The sequence below is a fragment of the Silurus aristotelis genome (assembly GCF_946808225.1).
Source record: "Silurus aristotelis genome assembly, chromosome: 15".
NCBI lineage: Eukaryota > Metazoa > Chordata > Actinopteri > Siluriformes > Siluridae > Silurus > Silurus aristotelis.
Genome location: NC_139588.1, coordinates 14,288,435 through 14,312,744, shown reverse-complemented (window position 1 = coordinate 14,312,744; position 24,310 = coordinate 14,288,435). Strand labels below are relative to the sequence as shown.

General features: G+C 34.4%; 5 protein-coding genes and 1 long non-coding RNA gene across 6 annotated transcripts; 5 read left to right on the top strand and 1 right to left on the bottom strand.

Moving 5' to 3' along the window:
* Positions 1-417: 417 nt before the first annotated feature.
* LOC310737496 (trypsin-2-like) lies at positions 418-2,035 on the top strand. Its single transcript, XM_083561841.1, has 6 exons — positions 418-516; positions 601-751; positions 833-1,083; positions 1,352-1,488; positions 1,641-1,742; positions 1,841-2,035. Exons 1-6 carry the CDS (start codon positions 477-479, stop codon positions 1,886-1,888), a joined length of 729 nt encoding a protein of 242 aa, XP_083417967.1. The 5' UTR covers positions 418-476; the 3' UTR covers positions 1,889-2,035.
* LOC310737497 lies at positions 1,848-4,298 on the bottom strand. Its single transcript, XR_014536835.1, has 2 exons — positions 4,126-4,298; positions 1,848-2,247 (listed from the first exon to the last, which is right to left on the bottom strand). It is a non-coding gene; the product is annotated as an uncharacterized lncRNA (long non-coding RNA).
* Positions 4,299-6,223: 1,925 nt separating this feature from the next.
* LOC310737535 (trypsin-2-like) lies at positions 6,224-7,933 on the top strand. The gene is made up of 6 exons (XM_083561885.1): positions 6,224-6,321; positions 6,410-6,560; positions 6,647-6,897; positions 7,334-7,470; positions 7,591-7,692; positions 7,791-7,933. The coding sequence occupies exons 1-6, from the start codon at positions 6,282-6,284 to the stop codon at positions 7,836-7,838; spliced, it is 729 nt and encodes a 242-aa protein (XP_083418011.1). The 5' UTR covers positions 6,224-6,281; the 3' UTR covers positions 7,839-7,933.
* A 3,075-nt stretch (positions 7,934-11,008) lies between these two features.
* Positions 11,009-12,459, top strand: LOC310737506 (trypsin-2-like). The gene is made up of 6 exons (XM_083561854.1): positions 11,009-11,108; positions 11,196-11,346; positions 11,428-11,678; positions 11,907-12,043; positions 12,135-12,236; positions 12,325-12,459. Exons 1-6 carry the CDS (start codon positions 11,069-11,071, stop codon positions 12,370-12,372), a joined length of 729 nt encoding a protein of 242 aa, XP_083417980.1. The 5' UTR covers positions 11,009-11,068; the 3' UTR covers positions 12,373-12,459.
* Positions 12,460-15,648: 3,189 nt separating this feature from the next.
* Positions 15,649-17,338, top strand: LOC310738460 (trypsin-2-like; the record flags this gene model as incomplete). Its single annotated transcript, XM_083563437.1, has 6 exons — positions 15,649-15,659; positions 16,112-16,267; positions 16,353-16,603; positions 16,793-16,929; positions 17,073-17,174; positions 17,275-17,338. 6 exons carry the CDS (start codon positions 15,649-15,651, stop codon positions 17,320-17,322), a joined length of 705 nt encoding a protein of 234 aa, XP_083419563.1. The 3' UTR covers positions 17,323-17,338.
* Positions 17,339-22,082: 4,744 nt separating this feature from the next.
* On the top strand, positions 22,083-23,614 carry LOC310737683 (trypsin-2-like). The gene is made up of 6 exons (XM_083562166.1): positions 22,083-22,180; positions 22,275-22,425; positions 22,511-22,761; positions 23,056-23,192; positions 23,289-23,390; positions 23,485-23,614. The coding sequence occupies exons 1-6, from the start codon at positions 22,141-22,143 to the stop codon at positions 23,530-23,532; spliced, it is 729 nt and encodes a 242-aa protein (XP_083418292.1). The 5' UTR covers positions 22,083-22,140; the 3' UTR covers positions 23,533-23,614.
* The last annotated feature ends 696 nt before the right edge of the window (positions 23,615-24,310 follow it).

Here is a 24,310-nt window from a genome sequence, read left to right as displayed (position 1 = left end):
GGATGCAACAAAGTGATAAACATGGCCTTGTCCCAACTTTTTTGAGATGTGTTGATGCCATGAATTTTAATATCAACTAATTTTTCCCTTAAAATTATACATTTTCTCAGTTTAAACATTTGATATGTCATCTATGTTGTATTCTGAATAAAACATTGAAATTTGAAACTTCCACATCATTCCATTCTGTTTTTATTCAGAATTTGTACAGTGTCCCAACTTTTTGGAATTGGGTTTGTACAACTACAGCAAGTTTAAAGAAATAAAAAAAGATTAGAGTCACGGAAATTATGAAACATAACCAGGTGTTGCTTCCCAGTTATTTTTGGTCATTTGTAGTCGTTCATTTACAGAGTCACTTATCAGAATTTAGATTACGTTTAGGCATGAAATGCTCATTGGTCCATATGGGACTACTGGTTCACATAAATAAGAGTGGAAAGTGAGATCCATATGGTAGGTGATCAACAGCCATCATGAGGTCTCTGGTTCTGCTTTTGCTTGTAGGAGCTTGTTGTAAGTATAAAATATTAAAAAGTGTATAATTATGATTATATTCTGATGTACAACCTTTGCTTAAATTCTGTTTTTTGTTTTTAGTTGCTCTGGAGGATGACAAGATTGTTGGAGGGTATGAGTGCACACGCAACTCCCAGCCCTGGCAAGTGTCTCTGAATGCTGGCTATCACTTCTGTGGTGGTTCTCTGATCAATCAGAACTGGGTTGTGTCTGCTGCTCACTGCTACAAGTCGTAAGTGATTTGATCAATTATTAATTTATTATTTATTAAGGAAAATGCACCTCTAGAACTTGATTTACATCCCATCTCTAGTCGTGTGGAAGTTCGTCTGGGTGAGCACCACATTCAGATTAATGAAGGTACTGAGCAGTTCATCTCCTCTTCTCGTGTCATCCGCCATCCCAACTATAACTCTGCCACCATTGACAATGACGTCATGCTCATTAAGTTGAATAAGCCTGCCACTCTGAACAACTTTGTGCAGCCTGTTGCACTGCCTAAAAGCTGCCCTCCTGCCGGAACATTGTGCACAGTCTCTGGATGGGGAAACACCATGAGCTCCAGTGAGTAGAGACTTCAAATGTTATACACACTGACTATTTATTTTATTGTGAAAATGTGGCAGAGGCTGTTAAAATGCAATTTAAAGGATTTTTATGCTAAAAATGTATTGCATTATGAAAACATTAGTATTATAACAAAATTGTTCTAAAAACAATATTTAAACATTTAATTTTTCAGTCATGTACTATTTGTATTTAGAATAATAAATATGACCCTTTTTTGACTGCTCTTAACTTCTGGTCCTCATATTGGAAACTTGCTTTGCAGCTGCTGATAGCAACAAGCTGCAGTGTGTGCAGGTGCCTATTCTCTCTGACAAGGCTTGTGACAACTCTTACCCTGGGATGATCACTGATTCTATGTTCTGTGCTGGTTTCCTGGAGGGAGGCAAGGACTCTTGCCAGGTAAAAGGAACATTTGTAGCATTAATATCTTGTAGCATTAATATCTTGTAGCATTAATATCTTCTCTTTTATACCACAAGCAAATGGCACAATTTTTACATTTAAAAGCCTTATAAACAATAAAAAATATTTGTTTCTTTTTTATCACTCAGGGTGACTCTGGTGGCCCTGTGGTGTGCAATGGTGAGCTGCAGGGTATTGTGTCTTGGGGTTATGGTTGTGCTCAGAAGAATCGCCCTGGTGTTTATGCCAAGGTAAATTAAATGTACTCAGTTATAATGTGATATGATTTGATAGATTCTGTATAGCAAAAGTTTTTGTAACACAAACAATGTTCTTATTCTTTCTCTAGGTCTGCATTTTCACCAACTGGATTTCCCAGACAATGGCCAGCAATTAAATCTGCTCCAGCTCACTTAAAATACAGCAATGTCACTGATGTTATGTTAAAATTATTTAAATAAATGAATAAAACTCATTTGACACTTCCAACTTTTTCTCTAATGACAAAAAAAATATTCTGTACTAAAATAATGTTTCATTTGAATATTTATGGTTTGTTATGTATTTTTGTGCTAGTTTATTAGTTAGTGCGGAATTTTAAAATTCTTATGAGAATTAACATGGTTACATGAATATCAATAAATTTTAAACTACTACACCCAGAATCAGAATAGCAAAAGATTCTTACTCATCAGCTTACAGCAATATTCCATGTTTTATTACTAAGAAATCATATAAAAGTAGTGGGGGAGCAAACTGAAAACAAAACCCCCTTAACAACGTTTGGAAAAAAATATATATGAGTAAAGAGATTTCTCCACTAGGCAAAAACTACAACTCAACACTTTAAAATTAATCTCCGTTACGAGGACTTGTTTTGTCATCTGTCTAACACGGGGATGTCAAACTCAAATTCACAGTGGGCCAAAAAAACTGGGACAAAGTCGCTGGCCAAACTCAATATTTATTGAAATAAATTACTGCAATTGGGCATGTTTTCCCTTCTCTCTAGATGTGTAATGTTGAACCTTTTCATATGGAAGCAAACTTTAGTTTTGCATTAACATTAAATCTGGAACAACCAAAGTTTAATATTATAAACACATGAGAAATTAAATTTGAAATAAAACACAAATCAGTGGTATTCGTTTCTTATTATGTCTTTCTCTATCTATAGACTTTCAAATTCCTTTATAATGTAAATAATTTTTCACAGGTCAACAACAAAAACAAAAAATAATAATTTTCTTCAAATAAAAAAAAGCAATCTTTCAACCATTAACAGTCCATGCCTTGGAGTAAGAAAAGTGCATAAAGACAACATTAATTCATTAGTTGAAGACAGATACCTGAATCTCTTCTTAGATACATGTGCATCATGTCTGGGTTTAGGCTCTGAGCTGAGGAAATCCTCAGGATAGAGTGAAGATGTTCATCAGTGAGACTCCTGAGTGGTGTTTTGTTCATCTTCATTAAAGAGAACAGTTGCACACACAGATATGTGCTGCTGAACATAGAGGATTTGAGCAGCTTGGACACGGAGTTGGAGCAGTGTGTCTGGGAGGAAACATGGAAACTGTGCAGCACACACAGAGTCGTACTTTGACTTGAGCGTGTCTCTACACTGGAGTTCAATCAGCTCCATTTGGAGGTTGGTTGGTGCGCTTTCCACGTCAACCACAAACGGATTACTGAGCAGTTCAAATGTGCATTTCTGGGCTTTAATATCGGTAAATCTCCGGGTAAATTCAGCGCTGAATAGGCGGAGTTTTTCAGCGGTCTCGACTGACGCGCCAACGCACTAACAAAGCATTCTGGGATTTGTAGTATTAGCGGAGCATTCTGGGATTTGTAGTATTAGCTGTGTATGCGCTATATACTGGCGGGCCAGCACTAATACACATTTGATATGAGCTCGCGGGCCAAATATAATTACACTTGATTTTGACACGCCTGGTCTAAAAGAACTGCAGCAGTTCTTTAAGAAAAATATAATTATCCCTCTATACCTTGAAGCTATTTGTGGCAGAGTGGGTATCGTCAATTGTAACTTTTACAACCAAATGTACAAAAAAACATTGAGAAGTACAACTTTCCTATTTTTACATCAATTAAGAGAATAACTAGGTCTGCATTTTCACCAACTGGATTTCCCAGACAATGGCCAGCAATTAAATCTGCTCCAGCTCACTTAAAATACAGCAATGTCACTCTGCAAAGTCTAACAACTGATGTTACGTTAAAATGATTCAAATAAATGAATAAAACTCATATGACTCTTCCAACGTTTTCTCTAATGACAAAAAGTAATAAATAATTGTACTCAACTTAGAATTTGTACTAAAATAATATAAAGTTTAGTTTGAATATTTCTGGTGTGTTATTTATTTTGGTGCTAGTTTATTAGTTGGTGCTGTAAATGAATTATTGGTGGTTACATAAATATAAATAAAATTATTTAATAGACTTTCAATTTTAGGCAACTACACCCAGAAACAGAATAGCAAGAGCTTCTTTTCTTACTCATCAGCTTACAGCAATAATCCATGTGTTATTAATAAGAAAGCATATAGAAGTAGTGGAGGAGCAAACTGAAAACAAAACCCCCTTAACAAAGTCTGGAAAAAAAAATACATGATTAAAGAGATTTCTCCACTATGCAAAAACTGTATCTCCACACTTTAAAACTAATCTCAGTTACTAAGTATTATTTTGGCATCTGTCTAACAGAACTGCAGCAATTCTTTAAGACAAATCAAATGTTCTCTTTAAATACCTTGACGCTATTTGTGGCAGAGTGGGTATCGTCAATTGTAAATTGTACAAACAAATGTAAAAAAAACATTGAGAAGTACACCTTCTCTATTTTCACATCTAATAAGAGAATAACTAGGAACCACCTCTATACCACTTTTGACTACATGCATAAAGGTAATACATTTGACAATCTATTTCTGGACCAATTACTTTTAAGGCTAGAAAATGTCAGATAAAAGGACATCAGCCATGACCTCAGAAAAGCAATTGTTGCTGCTCATTAATCATTGAGGAGTAATAAGTCAATCTCAAAACAATTTACAGTTAGCTGTTATAATGATGTGAAAATTATGATGCATCAAAAAAAAAATTAAGTTTAGACCACACCCACTCCTTTTTAAAATCTGAATAAAGATAGGTATTGAACTATAGTCGTAAAAGAAGATTCTTCTGTGAGTTGGATGATATTAAGTCAAGTTAAGTTGATTTCTATAGAACTTTTCACAACAGACATTGTCTCAAAGCAGCTTTACAGAATTTAAGAGTTAAGGTGAATGATGTGTATTTATCCCTGATGAGCAGCCATGGCGACTGTGTCAAGGAAAAACTCCCATAGATGTTATGAGAAAGAAACCTTGAGAGGAACCAGACTTAAAAGAAAACCTATTCTCATGGGTGAAGTGGTGGAAATTGTAACTAGGAAAGAAAGATTGAATATTTGGGCAAACTTCAATGGACATGTTGGTGAAGGGAACAGGGTTGATGAGGACATAATCATAGGTATGGCCTCAAGGAGTGGAATGTAGAAGAGAAGATGGAGGCAAATTGTGTGAAAAGGATGGAAATAGCAGTAGTGAATACTTGTTTTTTTTACGAAAAAGGAGGAGCATAGGGTCATGAATAAGAGTGGAGGAAGATGCACACAAGTGTTCTATATTCTATGTAGGAAATGCAACCTTAAACAGATTTGAGACCATAATTTGTTGGTAGTGGACAGTGTAGCTAGACAACATCGGATGGTTTCTAGGATGATATTAAAGGTAAAGAAGAAAAGAAGGAGAGTGAGGAATGAAAACAGAATAAGATGGTGTAACTGGAGAAGGAAGTCTGTAGTGTGAGGTTCAGGGAAGAGGTCAGACATAACAGTAGAAGCGTGGAGATGTTTAGCAGAGTTGGAAGTGGGGTTTTTAATTGGATTGTTTAAGATAATTTTGGATGGTGAGAGGATGACTGAGAAATCGAGAAGTAGTGTACTGGTACAGATTTTTAAGAATAAGGGAGATGTGCAGACCTGCAGTAACTACAAGGGAATAAAATTAATCAGTCACACCATTAAGTTATGGCAAAGATTAGTGGAAGTTGAGAATGTTGATGGAGAAGTATAGAGAAGGTCATAATGATTTGCATTGTGTGTTTGTAGTTTTTAAAAAGAGTTGTGCCAAGAGAAGAGTTTTGGTATTGTATAAGGAAGTCATTTGTGGCAGAGAAGTATATAAGGGTGGTGCAGGACATGTATAAAAACAGTGTGACAGCATGAAAAGAAGGGTGGATGCAACAAAGTGGTAAACATGGCCTTGTCCCAACTTTTTTGAGATGTGTTGATGCCATGAATTTTAATAGCAACATTTTTTTTTCTTTTAAAATTATATTTTAAGGGAAAAATATTTTCTCAGTTCAAACATTTGATATGTCATCTATGTTGTATTCTGAATAAAATATTGAAATTTAAAACTTACACATCGTTAAACATTCTGTTTTTATTTATAATTTGTAGTGTCCCAACTTTTTTAGAATTGGGTTTGTACAGCAAGTTTAAAGAAACAAAAAAGGTTATTGAGTCACAGAAATTATGAAACAACCAGGTGTTGCTTCCCAGTTATTTTTGGTAATTTGTAGTCGTTCATTTACAGAGTAACTTATCAGACTTTAGATTACGTTTAGGTATGAAATGCTCATTGGTCCATATGGGACTACTGGTTCACATAAATAAGAGTGGAAAGTGAGATCCATATGGTAGGTGATCAACAGCCATCATGATGTCTCTGGTTCTGCTTTTGCTTGTAGGAGCTTGTTGTAAGTATATAATATTAAAATTTTTTATAATAATAATGATTATATTCTGATGTACAACCTTTGCTTAAATTCTGTTTTTTGTTTTCAGTTGCTCTGGAGGATGACAAGATTGTTGGAGGGTATGAGTGCACACGCAACTCCCAGCCCTGGCAAGTGTCTCTGAATGCTGGCTATCACTTCTGTGGTGGTTCTCTGATCAATCAGAACTGGGTTGTGTCTGCTGCTCACTGCTACAAGTCGTAAGTGATTTGACTAATGATTAATTTATTACTCATTAAGGAAAACGCACCTCTAGATCTTAGAATTATTTACATCCCATCTCTAGTCGTGTGGAAGTTCGTCTGGGTGAGCACCACATCCAGATTAATGAAGGTAGTGAGCAGTTCATCTCCTCTTCTCGTGTCATCCGCCATCCCAACTATAACTCTGCCACCATTGACAATGACGTCATGCTCATTAAGCTGAATAAGCCTGCCACTCTGAACAACTTTGTGCAGCCTGTTGCACTGCCTAAAAGCTGCCCTCCTGCCGGAACCTTGTGCACAGTCTCTGGATGGGGAAACACCATGAGCTCCAGTGAGTCTATTGTTAAAACCACTGACAATTTATTTATTTGTGAAAATGTGACGGATGGTGTTAAAGTGCAGCTTTAAAGTACAAGGAATTTCCATCTTACATCCTATTTGTATTTTGAATTGCAAATATGATACCACTGTATAGACTTCAAATGTTATACACTGTAGAGACTTCAAATGTTATACACACTGACTATTTATTTCATTGTGAAAATGTGGCAGATGCTGTTTTTACAGTACAATTTTACAGTACTCGGATTTTAATGCTAAAAATGTATTGCATTATGAAAACATTACTATTATAACACTAATGTTCTAAAAGCAATATTTAAACATAAAATTTTTCAGTCACGTAGTATTTGTATTTAAAATAAAAAATGACACCCCTTTTGACTGCTCTTAACTTCTGGGTCTCATTTTGGAAACTTGCTTTGCAGCTGCTGATAGCAACAAGCTGCAGTGTGTGCAGGTGCCTATTCTCTCTGACAAGGCTTGTGACAACTCTTACCCTGGGATGATCACTGATTCTATGTTCTGTGCTGGTTTCCTGGAGGGAGGCAAGGACTCTTGCCAGGTAAAAGGAACATTTGTAGCATTAATATCTTCTCTTTTATACCACAAGCAAATGGCACCATTTTTACATTTAAAAGCCTTATAAACAATAAAAAATATTTGTTTCTTTTTTATCACTCAGGGTGACTCTGGTGGCCCTGTGGTGTGCAATGGTGAGCTGCAGGGTATTGTGTCTTGGGGTTATGGTTGTGCTCAGAAGAATCGCCCAGGTGTCTATGCCAAGGTAAATTAAATGTTGTCAGTTATTATGTGATATGATTTTATAGATCATGTGTAGCAAATGTTTTTGTAACACAAACAATGTTCTTACTCTTTCTCTAGGTCTGCATTTTCACCAACTGGATTTCCCAGACAATGGCCAGCAATTAAATCTGCTCCAGCTCACTTAAGACACAGCAATGTCACTCTACAAAGTCAACAGCTGATGTTATGTTAAAATGATTCAAATAAATGAATAAAACTCATTTGACCCTTCCAACTGTTTCTCTAATAGCAAAAAATAATAAATAATTGTACTCAAATTATAATTTTGTACTATTATCATTTACGTTTTGATTGAAATATAGTGCATGTATACGTTTTGGTTGGTGCTGTATTTAAAATATTATTGAGTGAAGTAAAAAGTTTATATATATATATATATATATATATATATATATATATATATATATATATATATATATATATATATATATATATATATAAATAAAATCGTTTCATAGACAATCAATTTTAGGCTACTACACCCAAAATTAAAATAGCAAGAGCTTCTTCACTTACTCGTCAGTTTACAGCAATATTCCATGTTTTACTATAGAAACCACCTCTGTACCACTTTTGACTACCTGCATATAGGTAATTTATTTTTACAATCTATTGCTGAAGCAATTACTTTTGTTTTTAGATAATTCCAGAGAAAATGACATCAGCCGTGACCTCAGAAAAGCAGTTGTTGCTGCTCATCAATCTTTAAGGGGTTAAAAGGCCATCTCCAAACAATTTTAAATTCGCTGTTCTAAAATTAGACAGATTAACTGTGAAAGTCACAATATAACTGACCTTGAAATGGTTGCAATTATGTTAAGTGAAAAAAAAAAAAAAGTGTCAAAACAGAGGAGGAAAATTATCTACACCATAACCATGTGATCATGGACACCATGCAGGTTATGCTGAAAACTAATTTTTTACTTCTTTTTAAATGCCTATGCATTTAAATTGTAATTGTACAACACCTAAAATTTAAATGCATATACTTTTAGAAAGAAGTAAAAAAAGACCAGCAGTGAAAAAGACCAGCATTAAAAAAAGCTGGTCTTTAAATATCCATTCTCTCATGAACACAGTGTAAGCAAAATGTTCTGTCAGTAGAAACATTATCATAATTGAATACATTTTATTTGTCTTTTAGTATGGGTTTGTGTTTTGTTTTTTGTTTTTTATAATACTTAGTCACTATTTCATGTTAAATGACTATTGCTTAGGCTTTTTGTTGGAAAATGGTAAAGTTACTCCTAAGCTTTTGTTTCTTATAGAAAATTGAAGCAGGTTGTATTGTAATATGCACTTGTATTTTGCTCCATCTATTATTCTTTCACCTTTTACAATAGGCCCAGTTCATGGGGATGAATAGCCTCCCACAAACATGATGATGCATCAACTATATTACATTCCTGTTAATTGTTGGAGAATTTTGCTTCTCTGCGTAATCTCTTTAATCACATTTTTTTAATCATGATTTTACCACTGAGTATTTTATGTTTGAAGAAAAACCTTGTTAACACTCTTTCTTGGGTGATGTAATGCAGCTTCTACTTCAAGGCTATTAATCCAGCAATGTTGAGATGTCACACCCCTTTGATGGAATTTTACATTCTATTCGTAAATTTTAAAATTCTTCTACCTTATTAAAATGCTGTGTCACTGTCAGGGATCCACAAGCCACACCTTCACCTAACCCTCCTATCACTCCCAGCAGCTCTCCTACTTACTAATCATCTACACCTGCCTTGCTCTTTATTTTTTCATTAAAACCTTTGAGGACTTCACTTCGGTTTTCCGGCATGTTCTTTCGCCTGACAGTCACCTATTTTTTTTATTTATTCCATTAGACTGAGCAAATTTTTAGTGAAAATTCAACTGAGGTTCAGAAAATAGGAACTTTTTAATTTCACAGTTGTGTTCTCTTCTCTTTCACTGAGAGTGGTAGGATTCATATTTTAACTGATAAAGGATTAAAAGGTAATAGTAAGAAAGATTGTTTTATTTTCCATCATGCCCACTTCTGGTTTAAATCTAAATAAAATCAGTATTTCAAAAGCATGTGTTTGGTACCATTTTATGGTGCAATCAGATATTAACATGACTTTATAAAACAATTTTGTTTTACAGTGAAGACATTTGTGTTAAAGCTAAAAGAATTTACGAGTTGTCACATTTGTCATTTTCATCTCCAGATATGAACATTAATATGTGTTAAAGAATTTGCCAACTTTTGTAAAACTAAAACTATATTTTTCCTTTGATCATGTAATTTTCGCCTTTGGCAGTGTGTTTTCAGTCATTGTCTTGCTACATGATGAATTTCCTCTCTATTAAATTAGATGCATTTATCAATAAATTAGCAAATTAGAATGCAGAATGTTTGTGTTTTTTGTTTTGGGTACTTATTGTCTCACAATTGTTTAACAATTTGGTATGTTTAAACTTTTTATGTAGTCTTCTGTACTGCACAATTATTAGTTTCAAGTTGCAGATTAGTCCTGAAAAAATATTTTGTTTCATTATTTATCAGCCAAAGAGAAATGACAAAAGTAACCCCATTGAAGTGACTTGGCTCAGATATAGTTGAGCTGCTTTGTTTCCTTTTTTTGCTGTTCACTTTAAAGCCATAACTGCATAATCATGCGTGTTGGAGGCAAAAGGATATGTATGAAGTCTGTTAAGAGACTGACAGACTACCATCATTAAACAGACTCCAATTTATAGAAAAAACAGACTATGAGACCAGCAACTGAAAAATAAATTATTTATTATACATTGTGCTGATCACATAACTCAATAGCTTTGCGTTAATGGATTGTGTAATATATTATTAATACAGACAAACACTGACATTAACATAAACAAACAGATGCATTTATTATATTAACATAAATTGCATTGGGGTTAAACTTTTGTGATAATCAACAGTAAATTAATTTATAAATTCAATCACATAAAAACTCAAATTATATATTTAATAAAGTTTTATTGTAGTTGAAGTATGGATGTGACTGTAGTTGCACTGCATTGTCACTATGTGTTATATTTTAATATTAGGGCGTAAAATTTATAAAATTTATAAACATTTATATACTAAGTAAAAGCAAGTTAAAGCAAGCTTAAAGAGATTACTGAGTTACAGAAATTGTGAAACATAACCATGTGTTGCTTCCCAGTTATTTTTGGTCATTTACAGTACAGTCATTCATTTACAGAGTAACCTATCAGACTTTAGATTACCTTTAGGTATGAAATGCTCATTGGTCCATATGGGACTACTGGTTCACATAAATAAGAGTGGAAAGTGACATACACATGGTAGGTGATTATCAGCCATAATGAGGTCTCTGGTCCTGCTTTTGCTTGTAGGAGCTTGTTGTAAGTATATAATATTAAAAGGTGTATAATATTTATTATTATATTCTGATGTACAACCTTTGCTTAAATTCTGTTTTATATTTTCAGTTGCTCTGGAGGATGACAAGATTGTTGGAGGGTATGAGTGCACACGCAACTCCCAGCCCTGGCAAGTGTCTCTGAATGCTGGCTATCACTTCTGTGGTGGTTCTCTGATCAATCAGAACTGGGTTGTGTCTGCTGCTCACTGCTACAAGTCGTAAGTGATTTGACTGATGATTAATTTATTACTCATTAAGGAAAATGCACCTCTAGAACTTGATTTACATCCCATCTCTAGTCGTGTGGAAGTTCGTCTGGGTGAGCACCACATCCAGATTAATGAAGGTACTGAGCAGTTCATCTCCTCTTCTCGTGTCATCCGCCATCCCAACTATAACTCTGCCACCATTGACAATGACGTCATGCTCATTAAGTTGAATAAGCCTGCCACTCTGAACAACTTTGTGCAGCCTGTTGCACTGCCTAAAAGCTGCCCTCCTGCCGGAACATTGTGCACAGTCTCTGGATGGGGAAACACCATGAGCTCCAGTGAGTAGAGACTTCAATTGTTATAAACGCTTTCTTTGTGAAAATGTGGCAGATGCGGTTAAATTGCAATTTTAAAATATAAGGAGTCTTAATGTCTTAAAATGCTTTATCATATGAATGGATTAGTATTATAACACTGACAGAACTTATTCAGTTACACACTATCTATTTGTTTTGAATTGAAAATAAGATAATTTTCCTCTGTCATTTTGGAAACTTGCTTTGCAGCTGCTGATAGCAACAAGCTGCAGTGTGTGCAGGTGCCTATTCTCTCTGACAAGGCTTGTGACAACTCCTACCCTGGGATGATCACTGATTCCATGTTCTGTGCTGGTTTCCTGGAGGGAGGCAAGGACTCTTGCCAGGTAAAAGGAACATTTTCTGCATTATTATTTTCTCTTCTATAGCACAAGCAAATGTAAAAGTAAAATTTATTTTTTTCATTTTATTACTCAGGGTGACTCTGGTGGCCCTGTGGTATGCAATGGTGAGCTGCAGGGTATTGTGTCTTGGGGTTATGGCTGTGCTCAGAAGAATCGCCCTGGTGTCTATGCCAAGGTAAAATTAACTTTTGTTTTTTGCAACCTGATTTACATCATGTCTTTTAAAAGTTTCTGATAATCACGAACAATCTTCTTGTCTCTAGGTCTGCATTTTCACCAACTGGATTTCCCAGACAATGGCCAGCAATTAAATTTGCTTCAGCTCATAAAAGATACAGCAATGTCATTCTGCAAAGTCTAACAACTTATGTCATCTTAAAATAAAACTACTAACATTTTGTGTGGCTTTTATCACTTTACTCCTGCATTTGAAATAAAAACTGAAAAACAAATCATTCCACTAAAAAGTTATCTGGTGTATTACATATACTGCTGCTAGTATATTGGTTTTAAAGTTGTTTAAAAAAATATAATGAATATATATTTTTTAAAGTGACAGTTATTTTAAATTAACTCTTTATTCAAAATTGACCATTATTTATGGGCCAATGTAGTCCATACACCAGTGAACAATAGCTGGTTTGTAATAAGGAAGTTATCTCCTATTGTATTTTTAAATATGGGCTCTGAGCCAACATAATCTCTAAAAACCAATAGCTTTTGCAGTTTTTAAATATTAACATGAAGCTGTAGTTTGTTTGTAATTTACCTTTCAGCAAATGCTGCAGGATTTAGGATTGTGTTCTTCTAAATACAAAAAAAAAAATGACCCATATGAATCACAAACTGTAACATTTAACATTCTACGTTTTAGATTAGTTTTTTCTGTTAGTTAAAATAAGTTCTTACGCTTAAGGACCACCATTTGGATTCAGAATCCTTCATCTTTCCTTTGTCTTTGTAGACACTGAAAAATACACTAATAAGGTTTCTCTTTACAATTGTTACAGTTAAACTGTAAATTATTCATCACACAGCTCAGAGCCTACACAATTTCTGCCTGAATGAATTACCCATTTGTCCTTTGAATTTGATCTCATTATAAAGATACACATCTGTAACGTAACTTACCTTCCTGTAAGTATGCTAAGTGCAGCTTGTCTTTCTACAGATAAATAAAAGAAAACATAAAAGCACAAAAGTTAGGCTTATATAAACACTGTGTTCCCAGCATGCAACAATCTTTGATATTTCTTTTTGTTTTTCACCCCTGTCAAAAAATTACGCAATTTATCAAGTTTTATCCTAAAAAAATTGCCATAAAGCAAATTTTAACCAATTTGATCTAAAATGAACTGCTGTCAACGCAAACATGACCAAAAAAATGAATGTACTTTAGAATACGGTTTTAAGGTTGTTTGTTTGTTTAAGATACTCAGATATTTCACTTTCAGTGAAAAACATTGAGAGCGAAGTGTGAAACGTATTGTATTGAAAAACTTTAGAATCCTTGGAAATAAACTCATCATGGCGAACATCTTGATTTTTTAACCTTTCACAGTAATTGAAGATGCTTTTTTTTGTAACCTGAAGGTGAAGAAGAATTTGTGTTAAGGTCTCCCTTTAACACAATGAGATCAGTGATGAGCTTGCTCTCTAGTTTTACACACACACACACACACACACACACACACACACACACACACACACACACACACACACACACACACACACACACACACACACACACACACACCATCCAGGCATAACTTTATGGCCTCCGACCAGGCATAGCATTATGTTCATCTGCCTAATATTGTGTTGGTCCCCTTTATACTGCTGAAACAGTCCATAAACTTCTTAAACAATTTGAGCTACAAACCTGCTCGTCTGTTGGATCGGACAAGCCTTCACTCCCTACATGCATAAATGAGCCTTGGCCAGAGATGGGAAGTAACGAAGTACAAATACTTAAGAAGATTTTTCTGGTATCAGTATTTTTCTTCAGTATTAATTTTTTAGACAACTATTTACTTTAATTCATTAAATTTTGTACTCAAATATCTCTAAGTTTGAATCTTTAAGTGACATGATCAATATTTTCTTTTTCATTCCGTGTTTTGTTTTAAGACCATCAACCTATGCCTTGTCATTACGCAGCTTTTTCAACGTACCACAGGTTTTATTTCCTGGCTATCACACACCACAGAAATATTCTAGCCTATAAAGCTAACATCGAACAAGGCAGAAGGCAACAAGAAGTATAATTACCAAGGATGAGACATAGGGAGTCAGCAATGTGAACATGACTGATCATTATCACCTTTTTTCTGCTTGTGTTCTATATTAATAAGATGTGAGGGCCAGTTACCAGCATGGCACAAAAACAGGTAGAAGTAATGGCTACTTTTTACTTAGGCACATGTCAGAGACAAACTACTTTAAATTAAGTGGAAATGTGTAGTCAATATTTCAACTTTTACCAGAGTATTTTAAAACATGAGTATCTGTACTTCTACTTGAGTGAAGGATGTATGTACTTTTGCCATCTCTGGCCATATGTTGTTGTTCATCCAAGGTTGTATTTACCTAATTTTAAGACTTCATCAGGACAAGATGATTTTTATAATGTTATTAATACATAAAACCATAGAAATCAAATAAGATGTACTTTCAATTTTAACAACTGTACATGTATATTTACTGTTCTGTGTAAGTATTGTCTCACACTATTGTGTATTTACACTTTATGTAGTCTTAGGCATTGTAGTACTTTACTGTTTTACGTTCCACTATGATCCTGGGAAAACAACATATTGTATAATCATATACCAGCAATAGATAAATGACAAAATAACCCATATGAACTAACTAGATTCAGGTACCTTGAATTTTATACCTTGTGTTGTTCACATTAATTTATTAATTTATTAAACTATATATATATATATATATATATATATATATATATATATATATATATGTGTGTGTGTGTGTGTGTGTGTGTGTGTGTGTGTGTGTGTGTGTGTGTGTGTGTGTGTGTGTGTGTGTATGAATTAGGGGTGTAACAGTACACATGCAGTGAAATGCTTTATATGACCATCCAACTTTTAAGCATAAAAAAAGGAATAGAATATATGGGTAAAAAAATAGTAAATAAATTAAGAAGTATAAATTATAGAAAACATATGTATGTACATGAATCTAAATGTGTGTGTGTGTGTGTGTGTGTGTGTGTGTGTGTGTGTGTGTGACCTACTTATTTCATCATACTTTAGCAAATGTCTTCATTTCTTTTATCCTTCATTCATTTACTCCCCTAATATGTGGAATTGTCAGGATTTTCTCCTTTATAAACAAATTCTTAAAGCTTGTCCTAAAACGTTAAATAATCCATGGCGCTAGCATTAGCCACTAGCCACCTCCGGGTTAGCAGCTAAAGCTAGCAATATGGATTCTTTAGCATTGTCATGCATGTGCAAAACAAATCATTTTTCTAATACAGAGTGAGTAGCCACAGTGACACTGCACTTTAATGTCTTATTATACCCCTGGCATTGTTGTGTTTGAGTTTATTGATATAAAAAATGCACTTAAAGTAAGAGGCGGAGATTAAACTAATTTGTGGTCTGCCACCTAATACATTAATGAAGGAGCTCAGATTTTACCTATATTTCACACATAATGTAAAATGAATTGTATTTGGTACATGGGTGTACCAAACTAAAAGCCATATAACAAAATATTTTAGTATGAATATGTGTACAGTTCGTATCCAATATAAATTTATGTTGTTAAGGTTAAACTCTTGTGATTATAAATATTCAATATCATAATCATTTATTTAATAATAAATAAAGTATTAATGTAATTGTTGTTCCACTGGATTTTTTTTTTACTATATAAAATACTTTCATCTTGACCTTAAAATCTGTAAAATTAACCATTTACAATAGGAACAACTCTAGCAATCTTGAAAAAATCTGAAAAAGTAATTTGGTATTACTGAGTTACAGAAATTATTAAACATAACCATGTGTTGCTTCCCAGTTATTTTTGGTCATTTACAGCCATTCATTTACTTAGTCACTATCAGACACGCAACTCCCAGCCCTGGCAAGTGTCTCTGAATGCTGGCTATCACTTCTGTGGTGGTTCTCTGATCAATCAGAACTGGGTTGTGTCTGCTGCTCACTGCTACAAGTCGTAAGTGATTTATTTTATAATCAATAAGTGATTCGTTATGAAAAACACATCTCTTGAAATTAGAAATTTTCTGTCCCATCTCTAGTCGTGTGGAAGTTCGTCTGGGTGAGCACCACATCCAAATTAATGAAGGTACTGAGCAGTTCATTCCCTCTTCTCGTGTCATCTGCCATCCCAACTATAACTCTGCCACCATTGACAATGATGTCATGCTCATTAAGCTGAATAAGCCTGCCACTCTGAACAACTTTGTGCAGCCTGTTGCACTGCCTAAAAGCTGCCCTCCTGCCGGAACATTGTGCACAGTCTCTGGATGGGGAAACACCATGAGCTCCAGTGAGTCTATTGTTAAAACCACTGACAATTTATTTATTTGTGAAAATGTGACGGATGGTGTTAAAGTGCAGCTTTAAAGTACAAGGAATTTCCATCTTACATCCTATTTGTATTTTGAATTGCAAATATGATACCACTGTATGACTGCCTTATACTTATGTTGCCTAATTTTGGAAACTTGCCTTGCAGCTGCTGATAGCAACAAGCTGCAGTGTGTGCAGGTGCCTATTCTCTCTGACAAGGCTTGTGACAACTCTTACCCTGGGATGATCACTGATTCCATGTTCTGTGCTGGTTTCTTGGAGGGAGGCAAGGACTCTTGCCAGGTAAAATGAAAAATGAAAAAAATTTTTAATCTATTATAATATAATTATAATATATTATTATTATGTATTCTAGCAGAAGCAAATGGCATTATTTTTAAATTCTAAAGGCTTATAAACAAAAAAATCTGATATTTATCACTCAGGGTGATTTTGGTGGCCCTGTGGTGTGCAATGGTGAGCTGCAGGGTATTGTGTCTTGGGGTTATGGCTGTGCTCAGAAGAATCGCCCTGGTGTTTATGCCAAGGTAAACAAACTCTTGTCTGTTGCAATGTAATAAGACCCAATATACATCATGTATGGCAAACGTTTCTGATACACTAACAATCCTTTTACTTTTTCTCTAGGTCTGCATTTTCACCAACTGGATTTCCCAGACAATGGCCAGCAATTAAATCTGTTCCAGCTCAATTCCGCAACACCTGAAGTTATTTAAAAAAAAAAAAAAAGAATATTGAGTACAACCATATAAAATGGCTCTTCATTCAGCTAACTTGATAAAAATACATTCACTTTAATCCTGTATTTGTAGGGAAAACTAAAAACACATTAAACGTGTTTCTGCTAAAATATTCCTGGTGTATTTATAAATGTTGCAAGTTTATTTGTTGATGCAGTATTTTCATTATTCATGTGGGAACTTAACGTCTATGTTCCCTTTGTTTAACACACTGGAACCTGGTAATCAAAGACACAAATGCATTTAAAAGAAAAATATTCAACAATTTCATATGACTACCCCAAAAACAACAAAGCATAAGCTTCTTTTGGTACTCACCAGTTTGCAGCAAAATTTTTGTTCAGTGTTAAATAAATGAGAAATCAAATGCCGCAGTTGCAAACTGCAACCAACAAAACTCTATGTTCATGTCCAAGTTTAAAACGCACTAGCAAAAGAAAACAAAGAAACAAACATTTTGGAATTCTGCATTCCAACATGACCAGGTTCTGTGTCTTACCACGACTACAGTCAAACTTAACCCACTGAAACAATTCTATAGGCAACACCATTGCTACCACAATCAAGCTGGCCCTCAACCACTGGGACAAAAAAGAAACTTACAGTATGTACAAATGCTGTTCATAGATTTCAGCTTAGCATTTACTGTAACACCATCATTCATCAGCATACAATCAGGAAGCTTCACATAAGTCATCAGACTCATTAACATAGAGAGACTGGAGTACATAAACACACTCAGACACACACACACAATATAAACACCTTCTTATATATATATATATATATATATATATATATATATATATATATATATATATATATATATATATATATATATATATACACACACAGTGGTGTGAAAAAGTGTCCTGATTTCTTATTTTTGTTTGTTAACAGGCTTTTGAGGATCTTTTGGTCTACTTGACTTTGTCAGGCAGGTCCTATTTAACAGATTTTTTTGATTGTGAACAGGTGTGGCAGTAATCAGGCCTGGGTGTGGCTAGAGAAATTTAACTCAGGTGTGATAAACCACAGTTTTAACTTTTAGGTTTTAACACAGCAAACACTTTTTCACACGGGGCCATGTATTTTTGGATTTTGTTTTCCCTCAATAATAAAAACCTTCATTTAAAAACTGCATTTTGTGTTCACTCTTGTTATCTTTTACTAAAATTAAAAATAGTTTGGTGATCTGAAACATTAAAGTGTGACAACCTGCAAAAAAATAAGAAATATTATTATATATTATATATAATATATAAATATTATTTATATATTTGCACTTTATTCCACATCCACATTAGCTCTGTGTACTGGTTGGTGCAGCACTTCTTATTGTACTATGTTGTGTTGTTTGTACAAATATTGTTTGGACCTGCGCACTTTATGTAGTATCGGTCTGTGTATATGCCATGTGGGTCTTTTGACAGTTTAATAATATACAGGTTGTACAGTACACATTGAAATGAAACAGTGTTCCACCCAGACCAAGGTGCTACAGAAGAAAACTCAATTTCTTTGTTGATTACGTACACCAAAAAGTAATGCGTTACTGTTAAAAGTAACTTTTTAGTTACTTTTTTAAAGAACGTTCTTTAATGTTCCCATTAATGCCCTTTAATGCGTTATTGTCTATACAAACACAAAACTGACTTAAACACAAAGTAATTTTTAAACACTATTTTATTTAAGTCAGAGCAGCACAAACTGAATATATCACACAGATTTCTGAAATAAATAACAAAACAAGCTGAATAATATATTCAGAATCAAAAACTAAAGTGGCTTTTGCATCATAAAAGCTGTTGTGTTGAGCTCTTAAAATGTTCCTTTCACAGCTGAAGTATAAAAACTATCAACAGTGTACAACATAACACTGGGTTAGCTTCTAGCTTTGTCGAGGCATGGAGTTTCTGGAGGAGCTTCGACAGATTGGAGTTGCTGCTATCGCAGTAGATATGACCTTCGAACCAGAAAAACACAGCTTACATTTGACTAAAAAGTTTTTGTCTTTATGCTCAACTAAAGTGAAGTAATGATCATATTTCCACTTTGAGAAACTCGTCTTGCTCTCGCCTCGACTCGCCATTACTGCCGCACATACCTGAATAAACCGAGACACGCCCACAGTGCGTCTTCTTCGTGTATACACTGGTTCATCCTACAATCCTAAAATGCGTCTCTGCTGTAAACAGGTTAGACTGTAGGCTACACTTTAGCCGAAATTAATTTATTTAAAAAAAGTAACGGACACCGCACCATACGGTAACGGTAAAGGAGTTAATTTATTTAAAAAGTAATGCATTACAGTATTAGTTACTGTCAAAAGTAACTGCGTTACAGTAACGAGTTACTAGTAACGCTTTATTGCCCAAAACTGGTAAAGCTAATGTGGATGTAAAATAAACTACCAAGTCTACCTGATGCTCTGAGTGATGTCTCTGTTTAGTAATTAATTCATTAATTGAGGCGTTATTGGGAATCTGATTACAATCCCAATAGTTAAGATGTTGCATTACTGACCAGAAGGATGTGAGTTCAAATCCTAGCATCCTAACCATCCAAATAGAAGACTATCACCCTGCTGCCCTTAGTACGTATAAACCATTAGGAATATAGCAGGGACTGGGGAGGAATTGTCTGCACAATTAAGCTAGCTCTATTACCAGTGTCATGATTTAAGTACCATATGAAATTAATAGAAAAAGTGTTATAATTTAGAGTAGATCTGCTAAGTATGCATTAGATTTGAGCATTATGGTATAACCAATCACATACTTTTGTTGAGAATGTAGTGTACAATCAAAGTTTTTAGTGTCGTGTAGTGTCAAAAAAGAGTATTTGATTCGTCACTGCAGAAAAAGCCAAAGTTGTTCTAAATGAGTGAGCTCACTGTCTGAATTCAGAATCTGCATTTGCAATGTCTCTCATTATCATAAATGATATAACAGGAGATTTATTTATTTTTTGCTGCAAAAGTGCATAAAACATTAGACACAAGTCATGGACTGTAGTGGGTTTTTTTGCCTGCTTTCTTTGCTACTGAAATAAACAAAAAATATTAGTAAAAATTTGTAAACAAATTCACAAATGTTTTTTAGTTTGTCTAATCTGTAGCCAGAATATGACTTTTCTACCCAGTTTATAATGCTAATGATCCCATTGAAATGAAGACCTGTTTAAATGTAAATAGGTATATGAGGTCATATACTGTTACATAAATATTTATCTGTGTGAATGCTAACATAATAGATAGATACACTGGCTAGGCATAAATATCAAATACACGCCCACTTCACAACTTTAAAAAAATTTAACTTTCATTTGTAAAGGTGTTTCATTAATAATAATAATAATAATAATAATAATAATAATAATAATAATAATAATAGTTTGAGATTTATATCCCATTGTCCTTTTTTGAACTTCACTAGAATCCCACACCCCATCCCTACTGTTAAGAATGTAACTGTAATTTTTACTTCGAGTACATTTTTAATGAGCTACTTTTTACTTTTACTTGATTAGATTTTCAGACCAGTAACTTTAATTGTACTTAAGTAAAATTTCATTAAAATAACAGTACTTTTACTTGTGTTGCGGTCAAGTGCGGCAAGTGCACCAACCTATCTTTAAATGTGACCAAACAAAACTGGACAAACTAACATTCTCTTAAATGAATTTGTAATTTTTAATACTTGATGGCAAATACTTTTCTGTAAATGCCTGCTTGAATTTTAGAAGATAAAGACCTCACCAGACTTTGAGCTGAAAAAGAAAGGTATGTACATTAGCTACATGCTATTAGGTTTATTAAAGGACATTAGGCACATTAAGTAAACGTGTATAATATTTAACTCTGTATTCAATGATACTCTAAACTTTAATTAAGCAGGACCCAGATGTTTAAAACACACAGTCTTGTTTATTCGGTAGAAAAGCAGGAGGCAAGAGGTTATTTATAACATTTTCACCTGTTAAGAGTCTGTCAGGCTCCCAGCTGGAAAACACACTGAAGGTTATGTAGATTATCAGACCAACAACTGGAAAATAAATTAATTATCCCACACTGTGCTGTTTTATCATATAGCTTAGTATTTCTAGTTGCCATATCTATTTATTGCTATTATAGTATGGTACAATCTGAAAACCCATCATATATTTTGACAATTTTCAACTATAAAGTGCTGCAATATCTGCACATATGTTAACAAGTTTAGTTATGTCCTTTTCACATATATTTGGCTGAAATTCAAACACAGCAACCGCTATCAGGTTTTCTAAACAACGATAGATAGATAGATAGATAGATAGATAGATAGATAGATAGATAGATAGATAGATAGATAGATAGAGAGAGAGAGAGAGAGAGAGAGATTTAATTCTAAATATAATGTGACTTTAATGTTAAAACAAAAATTAAAATGAGTGAAATTAACATCAGAATAGAGAACAAAGAAACTGAATATAGAATTATTAATTTTTATTTTTTGTGGGAGTTATGTGACAGGGTCCTGGGTCCCCAGTTCAGTCAACTAAGTTACTGGTCTAAAGGTCTGTCTGGAGGTTTGCCAATGACCCTGACAATTTACTGATTGCAAGATTTTGGCAGAAATGAAAAAAAGTTTTTTACTTATCAGACTTTTGATTATTCTGAAGTACCAAAACTTGATTGGTCCATATGGTACTGCTGGTTTACATAAATAGGAGAGTAGAATGAGATCCCCAGTGTAGGTGACAAACAGTAATCATGAGGTCCTTGGTCCTGCTTTTGCTGGTGGGAGCTTGTTGTGAGTATAAATATTTTGACAGACTCCTGAGCAATATGATCTTATAGCATACTCTGAATATATTCCAATATACAATAATTTATTCTGTTTGCAGTTGCTCTGGAGGATGACAAGATTGTTGGAGGGTATGAGTGTAAACCCAACTCCCAGCCCTGGCAAGTGTCTCTGAATGCTGGCTATCACTTCTGTGGTGGTTCTCTGATCAATCAGAACTGGGTTGTGTCTGCTGCTCACTGCTACAAGTCGTAAGTGAATATTTTATAATAAATAAGGGATTCATTATGAAAAACACAACTCTTGAACTTAGAAACATTTTTGCCCCATCTCTAGTCGTATTGAAGTTCGTCTGGGTGAGCACCACATCCAGATTAATGAGGGTTCTGAGCAGTTAATCTCCTCTTCCAAAGTCATCCGCCATCCAAACTATGACTCCTGGATCATTGACAATGACGTCATGCTCATTAAGCTTAGTCAACCTGCCACTCTTAACAACTATGTGCAGCCTGTTGCACTGCCTAAAAGCTGCCCTCCTGCAGGAACCTTGTGCACAGTCTCTGGATGGGGAAACACAATGAGCTCCAGTAAGTACAGTCCAATTTCTTTTTTACCCAGTATAACTTCATTGTTTGTGGTAAATGTGACAAATTATGCTGAAATGTATGATGTAGGTTCCAGCAGTATTATTTGTTTAGAATGCATGATGATGTCACAATGTTTTTTGGAATTATTATGAGCCACAAACCACTGGCTGAATATCATATCTTAGGTTTCAAATCTTCTTTCTAAAATGCATTCTATGTTTGTAGTATATAATAAGATAATACTGTTTGACATACATTTTTTAATATTGCCTTGTGTGTGTGATCAATTTGTAGCTGCTGATCGCAACAAGCTTCAGTGTCTGCAGGTGCCTATTATCTCTGACAGTGATTGTAACAACTCATACCCTGGTATGATTACTGATGCCATGTTCTGCGCTGGCTTCCTGGAGGGAGGAAAGGACTCTTGTCAGGTAATGTGGGATCTAAAAGTATGATGAGAAGCAAAAGGTGCTCTGCTTACATTTTTGGCCTAATGAGCAATAAAATGTTAACTTTTCCTCATTCAGGGTGACTCTGGTGGTCCTGTGGTATGCAATGGTGAGCTGCAGGGTATTGTGTCTTGGGGTTATGGCTGTGCTGAGAAAGATCACCCTGGTGTTTATGCCAAGGTAAAATCAAGCACTTTTAAAATATGATCAGATCTGGTCTAAACTGAAACTAAATGTTTCTGTTATATAAATAATCCTCTCATTCTTCCTACAGGTTTGTCTCTTCACCAGCTGGATTTCCCAAACAATGGCCAACAATTAAAACTGCTGAAGACCACTTTACACAGCACAACAACATACTGTGAAGTCCAATACCAACATTATATTAAAATAAAATATTTTTTCTTGAAGCAATAACATCCTGTTTGACTCTTTACTTAAAAAAAAAGTGTTGTTTCTTTTTAAAACATTTTCACACATTATAATAATATTTTACATGAGGAATAACAGACTATCAACCCAGTAGCTTACTTCTAATTAAAGACATATTTCGGTTAAAATAGGTTAATTATTATAATGTCATTATGCTTATAGCATTAGGCCGTACTTTGCATAGTTATTATAGATAAAACTATACTACAAGGGTAACAAGTACAAAATGCTTACTGAATATATCACAAATACACAGTAAATCTGTAAACTTTTGAAAATAACACATCACTCATATACATCACTGTCATGCCTCCGCGTTCTCTGAAGCGCCCCACTTCAATTTTGCACACCTGGGGCTCATTATCACTCATCCCCAGCTCCTATTTAAACCCCTCACTCATGGAAGTGGGGGTGCGAGAGAGAGAGAGAGAGAGAGAGAGAGAGAGAGAGAGAGAGAGAGAGAGAGAGAGAGAGAGAGAGAGAGAGAGAGAGAGAGAGATTTTTTTTAATGTAGGTCTATTAAAAATATTTTGCACAATTTATAAATTCCTTATGAATATTTTAAGAAATGATTTTGACACACGTAGGATTTTAATTTAATTATTTTAATTATATTGATTTTTCAAGTTCATTTGTAAAGCGCGTTTCACACGCGCGGGTGATTTTAG